Source organism: Vicia villosa, unplaced genomic scaffold, assembly GCF_029867415.1.
Source record: "Vicia villosa cultivar HV-30 ecotype Madison, WI unplaced genomic scaffold, Vvil1.0 ctg.000041F_1_1_2_unsc, whole genome shotgun sequence".
Classification (NCBI taxonomy): domain Eukaryota; kingdom Viridiplantae; phylum Streptophyta; class Magnoliopsida; order Fabales; family Fabaceae; genus Vicia; species Vicia villosa.
Window position 1 is genome coordinate 9,297 of NW_026704973.1, and position 24,187 is coordinate 33,483.

Sequence of the window (24,187 nt, forward strand, 5' to 3'; positions counted from 1 at the left end):
ATTGTCGAAGCGCCAACTTCTCCCCCTTTCTTTCTACTCGTTGAATTTTCCGAGTACTTTCTTGAATTCTCCTTAGAGAATAATGTTAATTTCTCCTCATTTGAGTTGAGAAATTATCAAGTATAATTTTTCTTGGATTCTCTTTAGAGAATTATTGAAATTTCTCTTGGTTTGAGAAATTACTACGACTGGTTGTTATACCAGATACTAAGATGGTATGTATACCATATTTGAATGGTCTTAGTACCATCTGAGGGTGTATTTCTAGACCGATTATGTACCGTGCAAGTAGTAATCGTATAATATAGAACTGGGCTGTTTTATCCTGGAGGCGTCGTGGTTATTAAGAGCTGCTTTGCATAATTTGGGCAGTACCGCGAAACGTCTTAAAGAAAGCGTACCGATCCGCGACTCGACCCGGTAATTTCTTCGGTGGCAAAATTTTTAGAACCTTGATCCAACAAAATCATCCAAAGAGATCATAACAATGTCATATGATTAACAAGCTTAAAACATCAAATATAAAGACTCAAACTAAAGATCACATTCAATGAGAAAATAGAAAAAGTTTTTGTAGCAAAATGTAAAATTCTAAATTTTTTTAGATCTTTGTCTCTATTCTTTAAGTGTCAATCTGTTGTACAAATTATATGTTCTTCGATTATTTTGTCTTTGAGGCTTAAATTGTGCGGTTGAATTTGATTGAGATGCTACCTTTGTCTTAGTTTTTGCATAAGCAGGTTGTGAGACTTGTCCGATTGAGCTTGTAATGTTGAAGTTGTCTCTAGAATGGTAGTAGGTGCGGAAACAAGTTGTGATTTTTTGAGTAATGGGAGGTCCGACATATGATGCTAAGGTTGTAGCTTTGGCACCTTTGCATGAAATATTATTGTGACCATTTTCTTGCAAATGAAATATTTATTGGTCATCATTCTTTTAATAACCAGTGGCAGGCCCCTAGTTTTCTCTTCACCATCTCTATTTCTGTACCTTTTTGGTCTATCAGGCATTCTTTTGAATGGTGGTGGCAAAATGTGAAGGTATAATATATGCTCCTATACATTATATCCATTTGATGGATAAATAAATGGTTCACAGCATTGTCCGTATACCTCTTTCCTCTAAAATTCAAGGATAAAATTCATTGGATTTTAAGATTTGTCATTGTAACATGTCACATCATGATAACATAAGATGTCTAACAACATCCATCTTCTGCATGTACACTTCGTTTGCAAATTGATTATGTATGTCTCAAGATCCATGGATGTTGAACACTTTGTATATTTTCTCTCAAATATACTAATATTTTGTAATAATTGAGAATGTGTTATAGATTCATACATAATACAGAATTCATACCAATATTATCAACATAATTGAGTGCATAACTCATACATAATTTAGTTCTACTTAATTCTGAATTTATACCATAATGCATAAACTTTGCTAATTCATGTCATAATTCAATGCTAATTCGTTACATAATGCATAACTTTTGTAGATTCATACTATAATTCAATGTTAATTCATACCATAATGCAAAAAAAAAAAAATTGTAAATTCATGCTAATTTAGTGTTAACTCATACAAATTAAGTGTAATGTTATCAACATAATTTAGGGTAGATTCAAAATTTATTACATTACTGATCTTACTGAGCAGATCAGATGGCCAGCAACGGTGAAGGTTTGAACTCTTGAGCGGTTGAGAGGTGATCAGTGCATTTTGATGCACGTTCTTCCATGTTTGTACTTAAGCATTTCTTCGATTTGTTTTAATTATTTTTATGTTTTAATATGTTTTTATATTTTATTTTATTTTTAGCTTTATATAATTTTCGCACTTTATTTTTCAGCTTTAGCAGTCTGCACGGAAACGATCATAACTGGAGTTCCGAAAGTCCGATTGAGGCGTTCTAATAATCGCCGGAAAGCTAAGAGAGAGAGAGCTACGACTTTCATGTTGGAGTCGAAGTCAGATTCGGAGCCTATAATTCTCAGATTTGCGTTTGAAGCTGCAACACTTTATATTTTCAGTTTCGGGTCGCTAGTAGTGGGCCTGGGTTTTGTTTTTGACCCAGATGGGTTGTAAACTGGTTGGGTTGTTTTCCTTTAGACCCTAGGCAGCCGAAACACTGTTCATCGTACACTATTCACAAAAATTAGACTATTCACGATTTTATTATTTTGAGAGCTTGAGACGTTGATCATGAAGAACTAAGTCCAATGGTTGATCTATTGTTCATGTTCCACCGAATCTTTGAGGTTTTATAATTTTAATCCCAATTCTTTTCCCTTTCAATAATCTTTTATATGTGTTGCATGCTTAATTCGATTCATACATAATATTATTGATTTAATTCGATTGGTTTATGTTCCTTGATCTGTTTCGCGATTTAGCGTTGCTTTATCGTTAACTGGCGTATGTCAAATCATGTTTGCTTAATTCATGAGTGCTGAATCCGTTTGCTTTATTCGGATAATAGGAATATAAACCGTATAGTACCAATGATAAGGGGATAGAATTCGGGATTAGATTTATAATTACCAATGATAAGTGTGGAACCCGATCAGTAGAACAACTTATTTTATAATCACTTTTTAGAATCACTTATTTGCTCTTTTTGTTAAATCGAAATTTAAACCAAACCCCCCTTAAATCGATTTTACTTTTGGTTAATATGATAAAGAATCCCCGTGAGAACGATACTCGAGTCACTTGTCGCTATCTACGGTTTTATTCAAAACAACTCGTTTTTGATCCGCGCGCGACAGCAGATCAAATTGGCGCTTTTTCCGGGGACTCTTGTTGTTATTAACTGATTTTGGAGTCTTAGGTTTAGTGTTTGTGCGTTTCGGCCATAGGTTCCTCGCGGTTTCGGCCATAACGCCTTTTTGAGTCGAAAAATCGGTTTTTGGGAAAAATGCATCGTTTCGAAAATTTGTCCCGACAGTTAGGTGTAAAATAATTCCCTGAACAAAACTCACGTACTACGAAGTAGTTACGTGACAAACTTTCTGAATCGCGAAAAAATGCTTTCTACTATTTTAAATGATTTATTTTCTGTTTTCATAGAGTCGAAAAAAATCAAAAAAATTATCAAAATTCTATTTTACGTTATTTGATTAATTTCGGTGTTAGTTTATTTTTTTGAATTCTTTTTAATCGATTTGCTTCATTGTATTTGTTTCAGGGACATAGTTGGCATTTTCACTATCGTTGCTGCATTGTTGTGCACTAGTCCTGGCTACTAGGTCTTCCTGTCCTGAACTTGTTGCTTTTGATCCTGAGGTAGAGAGAACATTGCACACACTTCGTAGAGCAGGCCAGGCTAGCAATAAGTTCACCTTCACCCACCATAGCTGAGTCCGATTCTGAGTCCGATTATTTGCATAACTTGTTTGATTCTGATTCTGAATTTGCTTTTGAAATGGCTGACAATAGAACTTTAAGGCAACTTGCAGCCCCTGATGTGAATTATAATGGCTTGTGTATTGAATATGATGTTGTTGTTGTTCCTTTTGAATTAAAATCGGGTTTAATACACTTGTTGCCAAAGCTTAATGGTCCTGCAGGTGAGGATCCGCACAAACATTTGAAGGAATTCCAGGTGGTGTGCTCTACGCCGTTGAAGCCTGAAGGAATCACCGAAGATCATATCAAACTTCGTGCTTTTCCTTTTTCTTTGCAGGGTGCAGCGAAAGACTGAATATATGATCTCGAACCGAATTCAATCACAAGCTGGAATGCTCTGAAAAGAGTGTTCTTAGAGAGATATTTTCCTGCCTCCCGAGCTGCCTCAATAAGAAAAGAGATTTGTGGAATTAGACAAGATAACGAGTCATTGGCTGAGTACTGGGATAGGTTCAAGAAGTTAGTTTCAAGATGTCCTCAACATCAGATTACCGAACAACTTCTCATTCAGTACTTTTATGAAGGGTTGTTACCTATGGATAGAAACATTCTTGATGCTGCTAGTGGTGGAGCACTTGTTGACAAAACTCTAGCTGCTGTCAGGGCCCTCATTGAAAATATTTCCTTAAATTCATAACAATTCACCACCCGAACCAATTCTGTCTAGACCAAGGGTGTGCATCAAATTCAGGGTTCTTCGAACAAAGCTTTAGAAACCAGAATTGATGAGCTGATCGCATTAGTCAAACAACTTGCAGTAGCAAAACCTAAAACAGCAATTTTATGTGGCATTTGTACAGCTCATGATCATCCGACCGATACTTGTCCTATTCTGAAAGATGATACTGTTACCGAGCTGCCTCAAGCTTATGCAGCCAACCTTTACAACCAGAACAGGTACAACAACACCCCTGACCTGTCCACCAACAAATATCATCCCAATTGGAGGAATCATCCCAACCTTCGATATGGAAATCAGCAGCCCGCACAATAACAACTGACTGTACCATTACCCCAGCCACATCACACCCCTCCAGCTACTTCCGGACCATCCTTGGAGGATTTTGTTAAACAAATGGCCGTGAACAACCTCGAGTTCCAACAAAGGACCGATGCTAGCATTCAGACTTTAAACACACAGATGGGACAACTTGCTACTCAAATAAATAACATGCAAGCTCAAGGTTCAAACCAACTTCCAGCCCAAACAATTGTCGATCCGAATGGTCCTAATGCTAATGTGAGTGCTATTTCTTTGCGATTCGGGAAAGTTACAGAAATAGCCCTTGAAAAGAATAAAAATAATCATTGAGGTAACTTCTGAACTTTCTTCTTTTGAACCTCCTCCAGCTGAACCGTCTTCTCCTTCTTCTATTGTGGTAGAGACTGAAAAAATAAAGAAAAAAAGTATACACTACCAGTCTCTTTCCCACATAGAGTTCTGAAAAATAAAAGAATTGAGGAGGGAGACAAAGAAAAATAAATTTTGGATATGTTTAGAAAAGTAGCGGTAAACATTCCGCTTCTTGATGTGATTAAGCAAGTTCCAAGGTATGCAAAGTTTCTGAAGGATCTGTGTACAAACACGAGGAAAGTGAAAGGAAGTGACAGAGTCAACTTGGGAAGAAGTATCTCTGCTTTCATTCAACCCGAGCAAAATGTTTCAGCCATCTCTCAGGTCTTGCCACAAAAGTGCAAGGACCCGGGAACTTTTACTATTCCTTGTACCATCGGGGATAACAAATTTGATAATTGTTTGCTTGATTTAGGAGCGGGCATCAATGTTATGCCTACTTCTATTTATAATAACCTTTGCCTTGGTCCCATGCAGCATACAGGTTTAATCGTTCAACTGGCGAACAAGAGTAATGCACGTCCCATCGGCATAGTAGAAGACGTCCTTGTTCAAGTTAACGATTTAATTTTTCCTGCAGATTTTTACATTCTGGACATGGAAGGAGAAACTAAGTCAAGCAGAGCTCCCATCATCTTAGGCACACCGTTCATGAAAACGGCGAAGACAAAAGTTGATGTTGATGATGGAACTAGAGCTGTCAAAATGGACTACCCGACCCTAAACGGGTCGGCCCATGCGGGCCTCGGGCTTTTCAGGGTCGGGCTTAAAAAGCCCATTTTTAAATGGACTCCATTTTTACTACCCAGGCCTAGCCCTGTCTAGGCTGCGGGCTACCCGGCCCTAAATGGGCCTCGGCCCTAAACGGGCCTATTTCTAAAATAAAAAAAAATTCTCCTTATTTTTCTAATAACCATATATATATATATATATATATATATATATATATATATATATATATATATATATATATATATATATATATATATATATATATATATATAGGAGGGTTATATTGACTCCAAGAGTAAGTTATAATAACTTACTCCACATCTTGACCATTAATTCTTTTCAATCTAATGGTTAAAAATAATAAGGAATAGTTTTCTCTTTCCACATTTAATGACTTATTATTTTTAACCATTAGATTGAAAAGAATAAATGGTCAAGATGTGGAGTAAGTTATAATAACTTACTCTTGGAGTCAATATAACCCTCCTCATATATATATATATATATATATATATATATATATATATATATATATATATATATATATATATATATATATATATATATATATATATATATATTTTCATATCTAAAATTATGATTTCTAAATAATCTATATAAGTTACAATTAAAATGTAAAACAACATATTAACTTAATTTCAACTATTCAAAATACATCAGAAATTATATTTAATTTTGCACACAAAATTAAATAACTTGTTCCTACAAATTTTAAGATATAAATATTCATGACAATTATAATTTTATAACAATCATAACAACAAACTGTTATAAAATTTTATAACAATTATAATTAGATTGATGGGATATTATTTTATAGCAAATTGTTATATATACATAATTATATTTCAACTTTATTAGATTGATGGGATATTATTTCAACTTTATTTTTAATTAGAATATATCATGGTATCTTTCTTATACTATCTACATAATTATATTAGGATGAAACTTTTTAGTTTGAAATTAAGTCAAACCATCAACTTTTATTTGATATTTATACTTTTATAATACTAAAAATAAATTAAAATACATAATACGCAAATTGTTTATAGCATACCTTTATGAATTAGGAAAGGATAATTTCTAGTTATATTAAAAATTTTAATTTTTTTCGGGTTGGTGGGCTACCCATGGCCCATACGGGCCGGCCCATATTTTTTAGGGCTTTTTAGGGCCGGGCTTAAAAAAACCCGGATGTAAATGGGCTCGAAAAATAAGGCCCAAGCCCTAACTATTTCCGGGCCTGATGGGTCGGCCCATGGGCTTCGGCCCATTTTGACAACTCTAGATGGAACCATGTCCATGGAATTTGGTGACATCGTTGCAAAATTTAACATCTTCGATGCCATGAAACACCCTATGGAGGATCATTCTGTTTTTCATATTGAACTGATTTCTGAATTAGTTGATGACACCTGTTCTGAATTATTTTCTATGGATTTTCCGTCTTTATCGGGATTTGATGATGTTTACTCGTGTTCTGATTGCACTGACACTAACGCGTGTTTGTGCTGAGATTAATGATGCTTTATAGGCTGATGTATTTTCCACAGGTGAAGTTGTTACCGATGAAGCTGTTTTTACAGTTGATGCTCTTGACATCCCGGCTGCCCCAAGCATTCCATCCATCGAGTAGCCCCCGTCCTTAGAGTTAAAAGAGCTCCCTGAGAACCTGAAATATGCTTACTTGGAGCATAATGAAAAACTTCTTGTTATTATCTCTTCTAACCTTGATTTCGATTAAGAAAACAAACTTTTGCAAGTTTTAAAGAGGCACAAGAAAGCAATCGGGTGGACATTAGCCGACCTTCCAAGTATTAGTCCTTCGATGTGCATGCACTGGAATTTACTTGAGGATGGAGCGAAAACAGTAAGGCAGCTCCAAAGGAGGCTTAATCCTTTGATTCTTGATATTGTAAAGAAAGAGGTAACCAAACTCTTGCAAGCAGGTATCATTTATCATATCTCTGACAATAATTAATAATATGATAGTTGTTCCAAAATGACAAGAGAAGTGGATTTGAAAAATGACAACACTTCATGAAGTGTTGAAGAATGAAATCATGCAACTTTTGAAGTGTGTTGTTATAGGCCAATTATTGTGACTTTTGGTAAAAGACATTGTTTCACCAATCGCTACCTTGTGAAACAATACCAATATGGCTTATAAATAATTCATTCTGAATTTAGAAAATCACAACACAAAAATGCAAATCCTTTAGAATAATTCCAGAGCACTCTTTGCTACATTCGAGTTTTTGCTAGTCTTGCGCAAACTCGATAAGGCTGAATTATCCTGGGTATTCCTGCATAGAAACTCCAAGACAAATTGGAAGTGCTTGAAATACTATAAAGAAAATATTTCGTACACAATTCTAGCCTCAATTTCTTTCGGTTTAAATTGATTTTTCTAACAAATACCACCATTCCATTTTTCATGAGCTTTATATATCTGTCAACTGGATATTTGAGTTCTTTACAATATTTTATTTCCAAACCATCCAAATCTCATAAGCTTCACCTTATACTCTCTATTGTGTGTGTGTTCATCTATCGATTTCCTTAATTTCCATGTATCATCACTTGTCACTTTTCTAGATAAAGTAATCAAATGACATCTCTCTTTCTCTTGTCAATGTCATCAATGATTAATTTTTTAAAATTTTACTCCCCATTATCACTTACAACTCTCTTCCTCTTGTCAATGTCATCTTCACAAGCAAACTTTAACATTGTACATGGAACAAATTGCAATAAAGACAACTAAGCTCGCATGATATATTTAATAACGGATGCTAACATAGGTCAATTTTTTTTTATTGCTCACTTATAGTAGATGGTTATTTATTCACTTATATAAATAATTTTTTATTTTTATAAGTGAGTAATTAACCATCTATTTCTATTTCTATAAGTGAGAAAAAAAATTGTTACTCACTTATTTACAAAATTATATAATTAATATAAATAATTTTTATATTGTTAATCAACTACAATCATTAAACTATTAAATATGTTTGACTTTACGTATAATTAACTTTAAAAGTTTAAGAGAAATGGTGGTAATATTGCGACACTATAAAATTATTTTTAAACAACAATGCATGCAATTAAATTCCTAGTCCTACTAAGGCGATACAGACGCTTCTAACATCAAGAAAACATTCCTAAAAAATAAACATTTCTCTATTTGCTTTTCTACTTCCCTTAAAGTCCTTTTTTTTCCTTCCCTCCAAACCGCAAGCATTAGAGGATGACCTTAATTTCACCCGCAATTGTAGAATCTAACTCAAACATAATCTAAAGCTTAAAAAGTTAAAATAAATAAGTGATTTGTGTTGCGAACCCGAAAATCCGCAACTTAGAGAATATAGAAGAAATGGATTAAAATGCACAAATATGAAGAAAATGGTGTATTATTTCTGAAACTGAAAGGTAAATGCAAGAGGATGAATATCCTAATGCCCACAGAGCAAAGCTCCTACAGAGGCAAGAAGCCAACTGTCCATAACAAACTATAATCTTCCATAATGATCTCACACTCCCTCGCCTCACTCTATATACTAAGAGGCATAACAAACTTGCCAACTAAGCAGCCTACCCCACTCATTATTTACCAAATAACCTCACCATACTCTTTATTACAATAATAGCCCTTTTCCTATATCTCTTGTACTCGGGTCTCTATCAATACCCACCCCTTCAAAACAACCTTGTCCCCAAGGTTGAAATTTGCATCCATCAAACTTGTCTCCATTAAGCAAACCATTCCAGCAGTAGTCACAAGTTGTAGCTGCCATAGGAAAATTGAGCTCTTCTGGGTCCCATTGCCGGACCGGCACCGAGTAATACAATGACATTATCCTCTCATTATCTGATGATCCTTGTCTTGGATAAATGCATTTAGTGGAAGAGACTTTTTGCAGATGCTTATGAATGATACACCAACATAAGTGCTCGAGGGGATTCCAAATCTTTCCCCTATCATATACAAAATTAAGCCCGTTGCAGAAAGTGGGTAAGTTCCTCCAATAGCATTCGCAAACAGTAACTACCTTCATAATATTGAACTTCCCTAGATCCCATTGTATGACCAAAGTTTTTGGGTTTCCCGATATCATTTCAAAACAAAACTCATAGTCTCCATTATTTCTACCCACAGCTATCATTTCCTTCCAAGTACTTTGAATATTGAATATTGACACAAGAGCAAACTCATTTGAAACCTTCAATACATCAATTATTGATTTCTCTGCAATTCTTAAGGACAAGATCACACCATTTATTAAACCCTCCATTGCAAAATTCTCAAACTGAAGAGCAGGTGTCATGCTCTTGTTGTCACATAGCATAAATTCATTGGTCAGCTTAGATGTATAAAAGAAAGAAGCCTCCAAATCCGTTATCAAAAATGCTGCTGCGTAAAGCCCATCCCCACATTCTATTACACTTGATAAACAATTATATACTCCCATAACAGTCAGAAATAAGCAACAGAAGTTAAAGTCAACCACCTTTAATATACTTGGTTCAGGGGATGTTGTAGTGTTGCTACTGTATGAATGCAGACCTGCTAGGTAAACTAAGTAATCAAAATTACTTACCTCTGACATAAACAAAAATAATAACCAAGCCCTCACTTCCTTCCTTTTAGGCAAAGACTCTTCTGATAGTAACTCATTCCTCATATCACAACTAGTTGTATTAAGAATCAGATCTTCAAAATCATGTGTTAATGGTGGTTTCTTCAACAGCGACCACCTGATTTTGGCAATTAAATCAACATCCAACACCTCAAACTGTGGAGGGAATAAATAAATGACCGCCGACGATAAAGTCACAACAATAGGCTCTATAGTGGCATGGAGATGCAACAACGTGCTTTTAGAGGAAGCATGCATAGAAGATTGTAAGAGAAAATGAGACGCCGGCATCTTGGGTGGCGGCGGCACACATACAGGAGACGTCGGCAAAATGCATGAGAGAGTAAACGCAGTTTGCACGCTATCAATCACCACTCTCTCTTGAATTGAATCTTGTGAGAGTACACCTTGAAATTGGTTATCACTTGCCCTATTGTCGTGTACAGAGAAGTTCTTAGAGAAACGCATCAAATCTATTATTTTCATTTTAACCAATATATCTGGGCCCCATTTTTTTTGTACCCAAAGGTTTTCAACCGGGTCAAATAGCCACATCCCAGTCCACGTGGTAATTTTAACCGCCTCAAATGTAAAAGTAAGACTCATTAGGTTAAAAGAAGTATTAAACTTCTCAATTACCCATTCTACCCCTAGCTTCTCCCAAAACCTTTGAACAGATACGCTGATTTCACTCACCGTCGTATGGCCGTTAGAATCAAATACCACAAATGAACCAATGACCGGCGGCAACGAATGTATTTTCCGACGATGCAACACCCGGGTCATTTGGAATCTTTCTTCCTGTATTTGTTTCCAAGGTGATTATTGATCTAATGCCCCAGCACCCGAACAAATGTTCTGCCATTCCGGAGGTTTCGGTGGCACTGAGAAAAACCCCACACTGGAATCATTGTCTGGTGGCTTTCTTGGCGATTCTCGCCGTGGCAGTGTTGTCACGAGTTGATCAGAGTCCCGCGATTCTGACGGACCTAATTCCGGCGAGAGTATATCAGGTGGCTTTGGTTCGAGTAAAATCTTAATCAGTGAATCCAAGTCTGGCGGTTCCGGCGACAGAGGTGGCTCAAACACAAACACCTGATGCTTTCCTCTTTGTACCTCATTCACTTCTTTCGTCTCTGTCACAATCTCCATGATCTTTTCTGGCTGAGGTGTTAACCTTCGTAATTCATTGCTAGCCTTGACTTCTCCGGTATTGTTCATCACCTTTAGCACCAATTCATTCTCGCCATCCTTTGACTCTGTATGGTTCTCAGGAGTTTCATTCAGAACGTATCCATGGCTTTCTTCCTTCTCAACTTCTGCAGATTCCATCATCTCCCACAGATCTGGGATGAACTTTATAATGAAAGCCATTTCAAAAGTCTTCCACGTGATATCTTGTTTACCTTTCTTCCAAGAGAGCCACCAGGTAAAAGCATCCCCACTCAACCCAAATGTTGTCACCCATCCCACCTTTCTTTCTTCACTAAGCCAAGTGTTGGCCTCAAAATACCGATCTAACTGGATTAGCCACCAATAACCATCTTCTGTTCCGTCAAATCTTGGAACCACCTTCATCGACATCACTGGCTCTCCGTCGGATCCGGCAGGTTGGACCATTGTTGCGAACCCGAAAATCCGCAACTTAGAGAATATAGAAGAAATGAATTAAAATGCACAAATATGAGGAAAATGGTGTATTATTTCTGAAACTGAAAGGTAAATGCAAGAGGATGAATATCCTAATGCCCACAGAGCAAAGCTCCTACAGAGGCAAGAAGCCAACTGTCCATAACAAACTATAATCTTCCATAATGATCTCACACTCCCTCGCCTCACTCTATATACTAAGAGGCATAACAAACTTGCCAACTAAGCAGCCTACCCCACTCATTATTTACCAAATAACCTCACCATACTCTTTATTACAATAATAGCCCTTTTCCTATATCTCTTGTACTCGGGTCTCTATCAATTTGTTTATACAATTGGTAAAAACTTTATACATGTTTTGGACAATCATTGAGCAGCTCCCAAGCTAAATTTACACCAAAACGACTCGTCTCATTGCTTTTGTGCAAACTGAGGAGGTTATAAAGTTCATGAAAAGTAAAAAGGATAGGCAATAAAAGATGTTCTACTAAACCCTACCCTGTTTAAACAAAATCTTCAAAGTAGATAAATGGCATTAGTATAGCAAAAGAATGTCATAATTACGTAAATGTATGCAATTTCAGTAACAAACCAAAAGAATATCATCATCATGCCACTTTGCCATATATAAACAAGGTATTGAAAGATACATTCCCTTTCTTCAAGAAGTTGTTAGGAACCAGCTCTTCTTCATGTTGGAACTGAGTTGTTATTAATATCGTTACTCTTGTTCTCGGATAAACTTTGTTTCCTTTCTGCCTGAAGTGACCTGCATAACGATTCCAGCTTTTCCTTCTGATTTTTTGTTTTCTCAAGTTGTTTCTTCAAGCGCTCGCGCTGCTCACACAATCAGATCCAAAGTTTCATTAACTCGTTTTCAGAACAGACCAAAATGAGATGGAATGTTTTTTAAGGATCAAAAGTAAAATTGGTAACACATTGCTTTATGATCAAGAACAAAGCAGGAAACACAAACTATGTACCTCATCAACTAACTCTATAAGCGTAACATCCGACTTTTCTGATTTACTCTTCAAAAATTGATTCTCCTTCTTGAGTTCCTTCATTGATTTTGCCATCTGATTTTAACCATAATGAAGGAATTGTACTCACCCAAGTAAGATATGATTCAAACAAAGATGAACTGAACAAATGAAATATTAATGAGAAATTAAGTTTACCTTCTCAATCTCTTGTTTAAACGTTTCAAATACATCATTGCTCTTTGTCAATGCTTCCTGAAATTCAATGCACGTTTAAGAACACGTCGTAGTAGTAATGTATAAACATATATAAAAGAAAATGAGAAAAAAAAAAAAGCACACCTGGAATTGTTGGAATTTCTCTCCATCAGTTGTCAGCTGCAAACGCAAATTTTTCTCGGTTGCCAATAACTGAGATACTTGTTCTGCATATATTTTCATCTGTGACTGTTCGTGAGCCAATTTTTCCTCATGTTGTTTAATTTTTAATTCAGCAATCTGTAGTTCCAATGAATTTTGCTTCAACTGTTGATTGATACATGAAATAGTTAAGTAAATCAGTATCAAAATTTCAAAAGTTAATAAACGACTACAAAAAATGTCAATCACAAGAAAACAAAATAAGCATTACCTTTTGGGCATGTTGCTGCTCAAGTAGTTCATATTGCTCCGCAAGCTGCTTTAGATTGTTTCTTAACCTGTATTGATATCAAGTCGAATTATTGTAGGCTGAAACCCAAAAAGAAACCAGAACAGAGCACGACTCAAAGAAGAAAATGAAACATTAAATTAAGTATTATCTGGTTGTAAAATATTCCAATGCAGAAATATTTATATCTTTATAAATTTTCAGGGTCTTACATGTCGTTCTCCTTTAGCTGAGAAAGACAATCATCTTTTCGTTCTTCAAGCCTGCTGCTCATATCCTGTAGCAGAGAATAGTTAACAATGCCAATTGTCTCACAGGAAAAGAAAAGTAAAATTTCATTTTATGTAAAATAAATATTTAAACATATATGAAATTGAGAATTATTGTAGTATAAATAACAATTGATTGCTGAAAGGAAGAAACATAACAAATGTGATAACTGTGGTTGCTTTTTGACACATTTTAATAATTGGGAAATGATGTCATATCCACGGGCTGGCTAGAAAACCTGGAACCATATCAAGTAAGCTATGTTCAAAACATTAAATATTGTACACTAGAGATAATGATCAAACCTTGATTGCATCTTGGAACTTGGCTGACAAGTCCAGCCTCAAGTTTTGCCCCTCAGTTGATACACGTTTGCATTCTTCCTGAAGGTAAATATAAATTACATACATTGCATACAATCACATTAAATTTGAGCTTCAATACAAAAACCTTCATAACAGATCAACAAGAATTTCCCAAAGAAGAGGGAAAGACCACACCAAATGACTACCAAGAATCCCAAAAAGAATGTTCCAGAGGAAAATAAGTGAATGTGAGGTCCATAAATTGCTAAAATTCCATTTGTTAAATCTGTTGAAGTGCAGTGATTCAAACAAATATTTGACCTTAAGAGAGGGCTTGAAAGTACTCTCTTCAATCTAAATTGTTGTAAATAGTTTATTTTTATCATAGTTATTCTTACTATTGTTAGTAGTAATTTATATTCAGACCTTTAGTCCAATAGTTAAGCCCATTAGATTAGTATAGTCAATATAAAGAGATTAGTGCTCATACATTTTTCACTCGAAATATATTATTTAGTTTTCACATGGCATCAAAGGTCCCGATCTTGGGGGGTCTTGCTTCCACTTAAACCCTAGCCACCGTCATTGCAGTTTCTTATTATTTTTCCATATTCATTGCAGTTTTTTATTTTTGTCCATCTTCATTGCGGTTTCTTATTTTTGTCCGCCTTCATTGTGGTACCTTATATTTGTCTGTCTTCATAACAACTTGATAGGAGCTCCTCTTTTTTTCCCCAAGTCGCCTCACGGGGCGACACGAGGCAAAAAGGGGGAAAGAGAGAGATGGGGTTTCTCTCACTTTTGACATAATGGGCCCCTCCGGGAGGCCCACACAACGGGCTATTAGCACAGAGGTAGAGCGCACCCCAGATAATTGTGTCGTGGTGCCCGGAGTGTGAGGGCTAACAGCCACATCGATAGTTCAAACTTCAAAGTGTTCATCGGCGCCCGTCTTTGGGCGCATCAAACTCTAACCCGGGTAATCCCTTGTACCCCCTATTGATCAAGGTCTACACGGCGAAGTGAAACAAGATGAAGTCTGGGATGCAGTAGACATTGTGGAACGGAGGAAAGAGGAAGAATTGTGTAACTCCAAGGAATGGAAAGAAAGTGAGTGTCACGTGCTCAAGGTGGAAAACATTAAAAAGTCCATAGGCCAACAAGCGAAGGAAATAACTCAGGAAAGGGGATTAATCCTAGGACGCTGCGAGGCAGTGGAAGATGCGGCAAACTACATTGCCGAAGATGTGGAAGATCTAGCAGAAAATCAACACTAAGCTTACTTGTGGTTTCTTATTTTTGTCCGACTTCATTGTGGTACCTTATATTTGCCTGTCTTCATTGCACTTATATTTGTCCGTCTTCATTGCAGCTTATTTTGTTTCTCTGCCTTCATTGTGGATTTTTTAATCCAGAAATCAGAGATACTGTTCATCGCAGAGGCATTGTTTACCATAGATGTACTGTTCATCGCAGAGGCGTTGTTCAACGGGTTATTTTTTATTTAAAAACTTGGTTGAAGGATGTGGGCCTTTTTACTACTCTTTGTTGATCTTTTGTTATTCTACTAAGTTAGACACATTCGCATGACATTCATCATTTCTGGTATTTTTATATTCAATATGTCGGAAGGAGGATTGGTTCAACTTCACCGAGATGAAGTAGAAAGGTTGAGATCCTTCCTTAGTAAATTAGAGAAACTAACATGTACTTTTTCTTTGACATATTCAGGTACGTTTCCGTTTTCACTTTCTCTTGGTAAGTCTTAATTTTCTTTTGGATTTAATACCTCAAATAAACCCTATAAGGCTATAACCAATATTGGATACTGGATTCTAGAGCCACTGACTGACTGACCACATGATACCCTTACTCACACTTTTTTTACTTGTTCACCTTGTCCTAGAAACAAAAAGATATTCACCGTAGATGGGTAACCTTATAACTGTAGTTGGTCAAAGAGATATCCAAATAAGCCCATCTAAAATTGTTTTCCTTTTAATGTCTTTGCCTCCAAAACTCCTATTGAAATCCTCATTTGATCCTCTATGTGTCCACTTCCACTAATCCCACTCCTAGAATATTTTGGTGTATGTTGTTTGTCAATATCCATAGTGTGATGGTAGAGGGAAACTTGATCCTAGAGATAGTGTGATGGTAGAGGGAAACTTGATCCTAGAGATGGTGTGATGGTGGAGGAAAAATTGATCCTAGAGCATTAAAATGTGTCTTTATAGGATACTATTCTACCCAAACAGGTTACAAATGATATTATCCACCATCTCATTAATTATATGTCTCTCGAGATGTCACCATCCATTCCATGAATATGAAAGTTATTTCTTTAAAACTCATCTTCAGGGGGAAATGATAAGGAAGATGAGTCTCTTCTACTTCTAGACCTTACTTTTGAACCATAAGTTGAGACTAAAACTAGCGGTGACAATGTTGAGAGTGAACTTGAGCCTAAAAAATTTTCAACAACCCATAAAGTCTTCCTCACAAGTCTAAACACTATAACAATACCTAACTCTTTATCTGAGGCATTGTCGGAAACAAAATGGAAACAAACCATGGACCTGGAGATGGAGGTTATGAATAAGAACAATATTTGGAAATTAATTTTTCTACCAAATGGAAAGAACCCTGAACGGTGCCAGATGAGTATACACTTTAAAATACAAGGTTAGTGGACCTATTGAGAGGTACAAGGCAAGATTGGTTGCCAAAGGATTCACCCTAACTTATGAAGTAGATTACTCTAAAATTTGCTCCAGTTCCTAAAATGAATATTATCATGGTGATATATCATCTTTGGCAGTTAATTATAATTGAAAACTTACATCTATTTGATGTGAAAAATGTCGTCTTTCATGGAGAGTGTGAAAAACAAAAACACTATGTTCCTGAATGTGCTTGAGATACTTAGCACTCAACAATAGGTGTAATTTGTAAAAATGGTAGTTACAAAGGTAATAATTTATATGTGCAATTTATAAGAAAGTAATTAAGCTAACACAAATTCCTAAGATACTTAGAACAATGAACCTTAGCTACTTGGAATAATAAGAATTAATATATTTCAATTTCCAACATAGAGCTTGAAGAAGAGATCTACATGGATGTACCCCCTGAATGTCAATATTGTGAACTTACTACCACTATGTGCAACTTAAAAAAGGCTTTTCATGGACTAAAGCAATCACCACGAACATAGTTTGGAAGATTCACCTAAGTTATGGTAGGTTTGGACTTCAAACAAAGTCAAGGAGATCATACCCTATTTATTAAAAAATTTGAGATAGGGGGAGTAACAGTGTTGTTGGTGTATATGGATGGCACTATAGTAACAAGTGATTACGAGGAGCAGCAATTGTTAGGCGAACACTTAGCCAAGGAGTTTGAGATTAAGACCTTGGGAAAATTGAAGTACTTTCTGGAAATTGAAGTTGCTTACTCTAAGAAAGGAATCTCCATATCTCAATAGAAATACATTAGTAATCTTCTATAAAAGACGAGTAAGACAACATGCAAACCTGCAGGTACATCAATTGATCCAAGTGTAAAGTTGGAGAACCCATAAGAAAATATTTTGGTTGATAAGGAAATGTATTAAAAATTAGCAACACAGCAAATAAAAGAGAAGGCTCGGAGCAAAACAAATGAGAAGGCAGCTATTAATGTATGAGAAAGGTGAAGAAATAGATGAATATGTGAAGAATGATGATGATTTTTGAAGAACGATGGATGACTTGCCAATTTGTGAAGAAGATGTTCGAAGAAGTTTTGCAAGTTAGATGGCTTTCTTAAACTCAAACTTGTGAGTGAAGAGGAAAAGACAATGCTTCTACTTAAGACAATGTTACAGATCTTCTAACTAAGGTGGTGAACAACAATAACTTTGAAAAGATTATTTTCAAATTAGGACCGATAGATATTCATTCACCAACTTGAGGAAGAGTGTTTTAAATAATTTATTTTTACTATTGTTGGTAGTAATTTATATTCGAACCTTTAGCTTATTAGTTAAGCCCATTAGATTAAAATAGTCTATATAAAGAGATTAGAGCTTGTACACTTTTCATAATCGAAATATATTATTCAGTTTTCAAACAAAACTTTGGTAATCTTAACATTTTATTTTGGTTTCAAAACAATGGGTGTTTTAGAAAACCAAGATATAATTATCACTTGGGTCCAATTCCATCTATCATTAAGATGATTTATGTTTACGAAATTACAAGACTGTATATAGTAGAATAGTTATACTTTTGCCAAGCAAAAATGAGATTCCAATGAAAATGAGAATTTGCAGTAACTAATGATAAAGATAAGAATATTTTAGTATAAATATATATCAATTAAATAATTTCATAATTTGTGTGAAAAAACCTTAAACCACCAAAGATATGGGATGGAGAGAACTTTAGGAGGGGAAAATCAAACTCAAAAACTATGGCAGCATGGGATATAATGGGTAGGAAAAAAATTAAATGCTTCAGTCTGGAGAAATGAAATATTTTTTTTTATTTTATTTCACTTTTGCAACGCTTTTAGTTTATGTGCTTGAGTAGGATGCTAGTTTTATTTGAGGTGGTTATAAACTAAACGTGAGAAATGGCATGGACAGGCTACCTAACTTCCTTTGTAACCTCCTGGCTAATTTCTATTATTGCTCTCAAATAAAATATCTTCATTGAAAAGAAAAAAAACTTCAATCACGGGATATAACTTTCCAGCAAGTTTAACATGATCAACAGCTCTTAACTGGAATTAAGAAAGAAAATATTTTGAGGTATTCAACATCTAGTAAATCTTATATATCACATGACCAGTTTAAGAGGTAGTGGTGTAACAGAAGAATACCATCAGCATTTTATTTTGACGCTGTAACTCCCTGCATAGTGATTCAAGCTTATCTCTGACAGCAAAAGCTACAAACAGAAAGGAAACAGTCAACAACAACAGATTAAGCCCTGCCGTTTGTTTAAGATTCCAAAAAAGTTTCTTTAAAGATATACCACTTTCCCCGTATTACCATGTTTAAATGATCATTGAGAGAGGGAGAGAGAGTGTGTGAGTATGAGTGATTATTGATGTTTGCATGTTAGTGTCGTGTCTGTGTGAGTGCTTGATAGAATGCAATATGTATACAAGGAAAACCAAAAGAGCAAAACAATTCCAATTAGAACATAGAAGATACTACTCAAGTGCTCAATTACAAAGGCAATTGCTTAATAAAGCGAAAACCCCTTAAATATCCTAGTATTAAGTTGCACTGGTACGAAGTAAGAAGCCCAATAATTTGATTAGAAATATGAAAGTACTGCCAGTATTACTCCATTATCTTTATCATGAACTAGTCATCATGAGAATTAGATGACTGCAATGACAGTTGGTTTATAAGCCGACTCAGAAAACTCAGTTATCATGTTATCAACAAATGTGAGCAGGCTATTCTACAACTCTATCTTAGCTGACCCTTTATAAATATTAGTATACAGTAATAAATGGTTGATTGATTCATTTGCTGATTTTAAGATTCAGACAGTGATTCTGTTTCCCTCGTCCTCTCAAATACTTTCTTTCACGTTCTCATGATTTCTCTTGTCATTATAAGAAACTTCACAAATGCTCTCCGGGGAATATTTCGAAACCCATTATTCAAAGTCAGATATATTCATTGCAATATACCTGAATCTCTTTCAGCCAATACTTGTTGATACTTGAGTGAAAGCTCTAAGAGCTCCTTTTCTGCTTTAAGTGTACGCTTTGAAACCTTACGCTTTTCACCAGTTTCCTGAAAATTTTAGAAGTTCAATTCAACTATTCAGTCTCTCCTAATGTACTCTCATGTATGACATGCCAAAAGAAATATGAAAAAAACAATCTCATATTAATCAAAAGAGAAAAGTAAAAAAGAACAAATATTTTCATCGAAAACTAATATAATCCACTGTGAGTAAATCATTGCTTTCTCAACTAATGTAACCCTCTGAGAGTGATTATTTTGTCCCCTAATATATGACCCTTCGGAATGAATTCTCTACTCTAACAAAATAGAACCTAATCAAACCCTATGAGTATTTACTGTGTTAAACTTGTAAAAATAGTAAAATACTACTATAAACAAGCCACGGAGAGCTAAAGCCGTGTAGAATTGTCGTATCATTCATTCAATAGCCCTAGTGTGTATTCTCTAAGAACTCAAAATTATCAGACATTGACCGAGAACTCCAAAACAACTGTCCTTAATCAATATCATCCCCACAAATATAAACTACCAATTCCATAATCAATGAAATTACTCATCATTATTCTTCAAGGTAAAGTATACTACACCTACCAATCTAAAACATAGTCCAAATTATTTAATTTTTATTCGTAAAACCAAAAGTAAGGTCTTCTATTTATTTTCCATTATTTCATCCAGCGCAAAAGAAAAAACATAATCTTGCCGGTAGTTGAAAATAATGTGACAGTGGATGGGTTGAGCTACCAAGGACATGTTTAATCAACCATTCAAACTAAATAGCAAAAATATAAAATAGAGGCAAAGGAACTCAGTTACTCAGATATGGTCCAAGAAAAAGGGAGCCGAAAGTTGCATAGCGGAACACAAACTATTTATATAATTATATTTCCAATGTGTGTGGAGAAATACAGGAATTCATATAATTTACTTACTGATTTTTTGTTTTTTGAAGAATCAACTATCCCTGGAGCACATGCATCCTTTAGAGGTAATGCTTTTGTCTCCAAAGGTTGTTTAGCTGCAACATCAATTAGTAATAGTAACAGAACCAGGTCAGATACTAAAACAAGAACTAGACATCAATAATACAAAACGGAGATCTGATAGCATGGATTTATAACTGTTAACATAATCATTCCAGTTACTTAGAAACTGTTATGAATGGAAAAAAACATCCATTCGTGTAAGAGTGTAAGAGTGTAAGAATCAAGAATCTGAAGTTAAATGAAAAGATTTGGTTCATCTTTCTAACAGATTTGTTCTTCAAATCATGCACATTCAATTCGATTCAGGATGGGCAAGATTTAAAGGAAAGTGGTTTCTTGTTTGATGTGCTGAGTTAGACAAAATGGATAGTTCAGAGAGAGAGAGAGAGGGGGATTGCTCATTATATCAAAATAAAATCTAGGGCATGTGCCAAAGAGAATACCTAGTTCCACACAATATGGAGACTTTTTAAGCTAAAATACTATACACAAGAAGACTTTCATGGTACTTAAGTTATATCCAGTAAATACACATACACACATCAGTATGATCTCAATTTTGACAATGGAGTAAGTAATCAATAAAAGCATAATAAGAAACCACATGCATTCTTCAAAAAAGGTCCTACTGAACCCAGGGGCTCCGGAAAATTCCACGAGTATGAAAATGAATAAGGAAAGAAAAAAGTTTCGCACATGTCACTATCCCAACATATTGGTTTTGCAAGAAACATAATTTGCTTAATAAAGAACATAAGTCATAGCAGAACATATACAAATAGCCCCCATGAGTAAGTGATCAAGGGTAACACCCAATTGTAGAGTCAACAAATAATAAACTTGATTTTTAGACATAATCAATATGACAATATGTTCAATTTCATGATAAGTACAAATCCTACAAAAAGGGCAATTGAGGGTTAAGATAATTACACTTATCTGAACTTTGACATTCTCCTTGTTGTTTCTCTTTTCCCTCAACCTCACAACTTCCGGATGGGGGAGACTCAGAATCTGAACTAGCTAGAGAAGATGCAATATGTGTACCTTCAATATATTGCATACAGCTATTATAATGAACCTCTAGTGATAGAGGTCAAAAGTACACGAGAGATTATTTTGGTTCGCTAAATTTGCTTACCGTCATCATTTTGAAACTCCTTCTCTCCCGAAACATTCGATAACTCAGTCGAATGACCGCAATCTATAAAACCATCGTCCTTGTAATCATCACAAAGGGGCTTATCTAGTTTGGGAATTGGAATTGCAGGTGCAACAGGCTCTGCAGCTCCCTCAACAAACCCATCTGGCAATGAGTCAACTTCAGGAAGATGGTTTGCTTTCGGATTCTGCATTTTTCCTACATCTCAAAAACCCCTTGTTAGAACTATTCAACATCAATTTAGCACTCACCTTATTACAAATATTGGAAGCAAATACGTCATTATCACAACAACAACAACAACAACAACAACAAAAAACCTAAATTATTTTGAAACTTCATAAAGGGTTTTGATAATGTGTAGCAAAAATGTAAAGCATAAATTGGATAAAAAACACGTTAATTGTTGTTACCAATTGAAGAAACGGAACGAGTTAAGTGCAAGAATCGGTGATTGAGAACCAAAGTGAAAGAGGGAAAATAAAGTATAATGAAAACCTAGCGGGAAGAATAGGTAAAAGGGAAAGGGAGAAGAAGATCGAATAGCGAATGTGGTAATGGAAATTCGTTACCTTGTTTCTATGTGTGAAGTTGGCTAGGTATGAATGAGTATGAGTGTGAAGCGTTTGTTAAAAAAAATTATGAATTCAAAGGATATCAATTATGAACACGAGTTCTCAACAAACAATAAAAACATTGCAATTCTATGAAACCAAACAATTCCTAAAAGAAATGTTTTTTTAATAATACAAAATTAATCAATTTCATTAAAGACTAATTGGAATGTGAAAATAAAATTGAGAATGCACCCAGTCATATTACTACATTAGCATTTCTTTTAGGCTTTGTTAGTGATCTTATAGAGCAGATCAGATGGCCAACAATAAAGAAGGTTTGAAGTCCGGAACGGTTGAGAGGGAAAAAATGGGTTGTACCTGCAAGGCACTCTGATGCCAACGTAAGTATATGTTCCACAAGGTACAACAAAGTGAGAGAATTTTGGGGTAAGGAAAGATTACCTTGCCCTCTGTGATGAGAGGGCTATTTATAGGGGGTCCTTAAGTGAAATCGGCTCCTCTTTCTAAGATGTGGATTTAGGTAACGCATGAGCTGGCTGCTTACCGGGCACGAGTTTTTCTCGTGGTCGGTTGTCTTTGGTGTTTGCCCGGAACGGCCGGGGAAGGCTGTCACGCGCGTGTCCATGGTGCCTTTGACCGAAGGTTGGATTGGCCCAATAAGGGTGATTGGGCCGGTCCAGAACAGTTTGGTTTCATAGAATTGGATGGAGGCAGAATGAAATGAAATGAAATAAAATAATATTTATTGTTTGGATAATTTAAAAACAGATGGAATAGGGTGAAATGTAGTGGTAGAGATTTCATTTCATCACGTACCATCATATTTTTCTCCCTCCAACTTAAACGGAATGAATAACTTATCTTATTTCGTCCTAAAATTTCCAAAAAATAAAATGATATCTTCGTTCCGCTCCATTCTATTTCATCTCACTTCGGTATGCTCCATTCCTCTACGCTTCGTTCATTTCATGATATTCAAATATAGCCTTAGACAAACATCAACCTTCAATGCCACAACAGCATTGACTGGTTCGACATTAGCATAGAAAGCATATCGTCAACCACATCATCTGATGTAATCACACATTCCTGCAACCTTGCAGGCATGTGTCTTATTCTTTGAGGTCTGGTTTTGCTTGCTTGACCTCGTACTTCTTGTCAAACTTCTCTTTCGACTTTACTTGTTGGTTTTTCATATAAGATTATCACTTAATCCTTTTTTACATTTTTAGCCTAATCTCAGTCCTTAAGCTCATCTGTGATTACGTCCCTACTGATCACAACTTGCTTGTTCATTAGGTCTAACAGTTTGTCTCTACCAGTCGAATGATATCATATTTGGATCATTTGACTCGACTTGTCATCAAGTTTTCTTCTCAACTAATCAGGCACATTGTTATACCCCAAAATTTGCCCGCATCTTTTTTCAAGAAAACTCCAATCTGAAAGTTAAGAGTCTCATATAATCATGGATTTGACTTCAACAAATATCCTGACATATGAAACACTTAGTTTTTAGAATTTTTCTTATACAGTAATTTGGCTTGCAGTTGAATTTATTCTTACGCAAACGCCAAATACTGTTTATTACTTCACACATGCTATTTATTTATTTACAGATAAATAGTACTGACACAATTGGTACAGAGTTAAAATCTTTTGCAGGCGCAGAATCA

The 24,187-nt window shown here is 35.3% G+C and overlaps 1 protein-coding gene across 3 annotated transcripts; it reads right to left on the reverse strand.

Moving 5' to 3' along the window:
* Positions 1–12,364: 12,364 nt before the first annotated feature.
* Positions 12,365–22,637, reverse strand: LOC131622743 (uncharacterized). 3 transcript variants are annotated; one of them, XM_058893784.1, is made up of 13 exons: positions 22,506–22,637; positions 21,913–22,131; positions 21,705–21,818; positions 20,718–20,803; positions 19,725–19,830; positions 18,897–18,964; positions 14,031–14,108; positions 13,668–13,732; positions 13,438–13,504; positions 13,149–13,331; positions 13,005–13,061; positions 12,807–12,902; positions 12,365–12,660 (listed from the first exon to the last, which is right to left on the reverse strand). In XM_058893784.1, exons 2-13 carry the CDS (start codon positions 22,124–22,126, stop codon positions 12,514–12,516), a joined length of 1,281 nt encoding a protein of 426 aa, XP_058749767.1. In that variant the 5' UTR covers positions 22,127–22,131; positions 22,506–22,637; the 3' UTR covers positions 12,365–12,513. The 3 variants fall into 3 exon arrangements, with proteins under 3 accessions (XP_058749767.1, XP_058749768.1, XP_058749766.1); XM_058893785.1 differs by lacking the exon at positions 22,506–22,637 and adding an exon at positions 22,347–22,497 and having other exon boundaries at positions 21,705–21,794; XM_058893783.1 differs by lacking the exon at positions 22,506–22,637 and adding an exon at positions 22,347–22,497.
* Positions 22,638–24,187: the final 1,550 nt, after the last annotated feature.